This window comes from Alligator sinensis, unplaced genomic scaffold (genome assembly GCF_000455745.1).
Source record: "Alligator sinensis unplaced genomic scaffold, ASM45574v1 scaffold262_1, whole genome shotgun sequence".
Lineage (NCBI taxonomy): Eukaryota > Metazoa > Chordata > Crocodylia > Alligatoridae > Alligator > Alligator sinensis.
The window spans coordinates 335,165-337,338 of NW_005841904.1; the positions used below are offsets into that span (position 1 = coordinate 335,165).

Below are 2,174 nucleotides of genomic sequence, written 5' to 3' on the forward strand. Positions count from 1 at the left end.
TCCTGCCGTCCTAAATGCATCATTTTTGGTAGAGCACTTTCTAGCTGAAAGCTGCCATCTGTAATACGATCAGATGTGTTTGTTTTAAATATTCATGCTGTATTTTCCTTCCTTTATCATTTATTTTTGTTTTTACAGGTTAGAAATGGCCACCAGCATGACAACCATGATGCTCTATAACATGGTATTTTTGGTGGCACTTGGATCGGCCCTGGCTTCAAGTCATAACTCCAGGACCGCTGATAGGGTTTCTGAGGCAGATATTCAGAGGCTCCTTCACGGGGTTATGGAACAGTTGGGCATTGCCAGACCCCGAGTAGAATATCCAGCACATCAGGCTATGAATCTAGTGGGTCCACAAAGCATTGAAGGTAGCTGATTCCTCCTTTGTACTGTATCTTGTTTGTTTGCTTCCCTTTGCAACCATTAGGCTAAAGTTGTTTTGTGTGTATGTATGGTGTCTACTCTAGGTATCAAAGCAACATGTACCATGTAATTCTTAATGTTGATTTTATTGTTACCTGAAGTTGAGCACAAAATCACCCTCCATTTTGCAGTTATACCTTGCTGAGGCTAACTAGTGATAACTTGTACATTGGACCAGCAAGAAGAGAACAGGGAAGTTTGTTTGCACCTGCTCTGCAAACCAATTAATGTTGACTTGGCAACGTTTGTGTTACAATGGCTCCAAATGGCAATCTCTGACAAAGTCCTTCTCCAGTGCAATATTCGTGCTGTACTACATCGGCCATTAGCTTACACATTCCCCTTCATTACCGATTTTACTCTACTGACTATATACTCGATGATGATAGTGAATGGGTGGTGGAGAACAACACAGCTTTTGCTCATTCTCAAAAGTTTTGGCTTATATTTGTGTGAAAGAAAGTTTCATATGAATCACAGTTTAAGTATGCAAACCAGTTGAACCACATGGCTCAAAGTGCAAGATATTCTAACAGTAATACTGCAACATATATGGAGATTTGTATTGTGTTATATTGGCAGTTTTTGGTGTTCCTAGTCAAAATATGACCATTAAAAAGCCAAAAATATGTGCTTTATTTCTCAAAGACCAAAATGATGCTATTGACTAAAATCCTGGCAAAAATTGCTAATATTCTATTTTTTCCATGATGACTGGCCTTGCCATGAAGATCTTAAAAGAATATTTCAGCCAAATACATGCGTATAGGGGCTGAAGAGAAGATTAAGTCTAACTTTGGCTTGATTTTTGTCTTTGGTGAAATTTTCGTGCCATCTTTTTTGTGTTTTTTATAAACCACATATATGTCTTATGGTGAAAAATAGAAGGAGCCAGTATTCCATTTTTTGTTGGATAAATAAGTGAGTTGTGGCTCTTTTGCTTGTTTCCTTTCTCTCCCTGCTAGTTTCTTATCTTAGAATAACACATTCCCATTATTTTGTGTTTCTTGTTGTTGTTCTGTTTCTTGTTTTGTTTTTTGAGTGGTGGCAGATATACCAGTTCTTTACCTTTTTATTGTAAGGTAGGGATTTGAATTGCTAACGAAGAACTCTTTCCTCTCAACTTTTTGCTGTGTGAGTTGGGTGGATGGCTGTGACTCTGAAGGGGTGCTGCTGAGCATGCTGGGTTGGGTGTACTGCCATACCTGCCCCCTCTTACTTTAGCTGCTGTGGGTTGGTTAAGGATCTGCTGACCAAACCCTGGGCTCCCGGCCCCAGGGTCTATAACGGGGTGGGCAAAATACGGCCTGTGGACAAAATCTGGCCCGCCAACCTATTCTATCTGGCCGGCAGGGCCTTAAAAATTTTAGAAAATTAATTTTTATCTGCCCCTCACTGCCTGTCAAAGATGACAGGCAGTCAGCGACAGTAGGACCCAGGGGGCCGCCCAGCAGCAACAGGACCCAGCAGGAGCCTGTGGCTGAGCAGCAAGGCAAGCCTGGTTCCACCCCGCCCCAGCCCTCACCCCCTTTCCCCTCCCACCCTCAGCCCCAAACCAGAAGCCTCTGTGGCCAAGTGGAAAGTAAAGCAAGATTGGATTGTATTGGGCTGGACAGAGGGGTGGAGGGGATCGCTGGAACAGCCCAGTGGCTGGAAGTGGGACAGGTGGAAGCAGGGCTGTGGGCAGAGGATACTGCTGCAGTGGGCGGGGGGTGGGGGAGGCATGGGGAGCAGCATGGGGTGGGATG

At 43.8% G+C, this 2,174-nt stretch overlaps 1 protein-coding gene across 2 annotated transcripts in view; it reads left to right on the forward strand.

Annotated features, from left to right (window-relative positions):
- Positions 1 to 2,174, forward strand: part of SCG5 (secretogranin V) — a 59,274-nt gene that overhangs the window by 723 nt on the left and 56,377 nt on the right. For both annotated transcript variants that reach the window (XM_006018492.3, XM_006018493.3), the window contains exon 2: positions 139 to 371. In XM_006018492.3, the coding sequence (XP_006018554.1) occupies positions 146 to 371 (226 nt within the window). In that variant the 5' untranslated portion in view covers positions 139 to 145. The remainder of the gene's footprint in view (positions 1 to 138; positions 372 to 2,174) is intronic.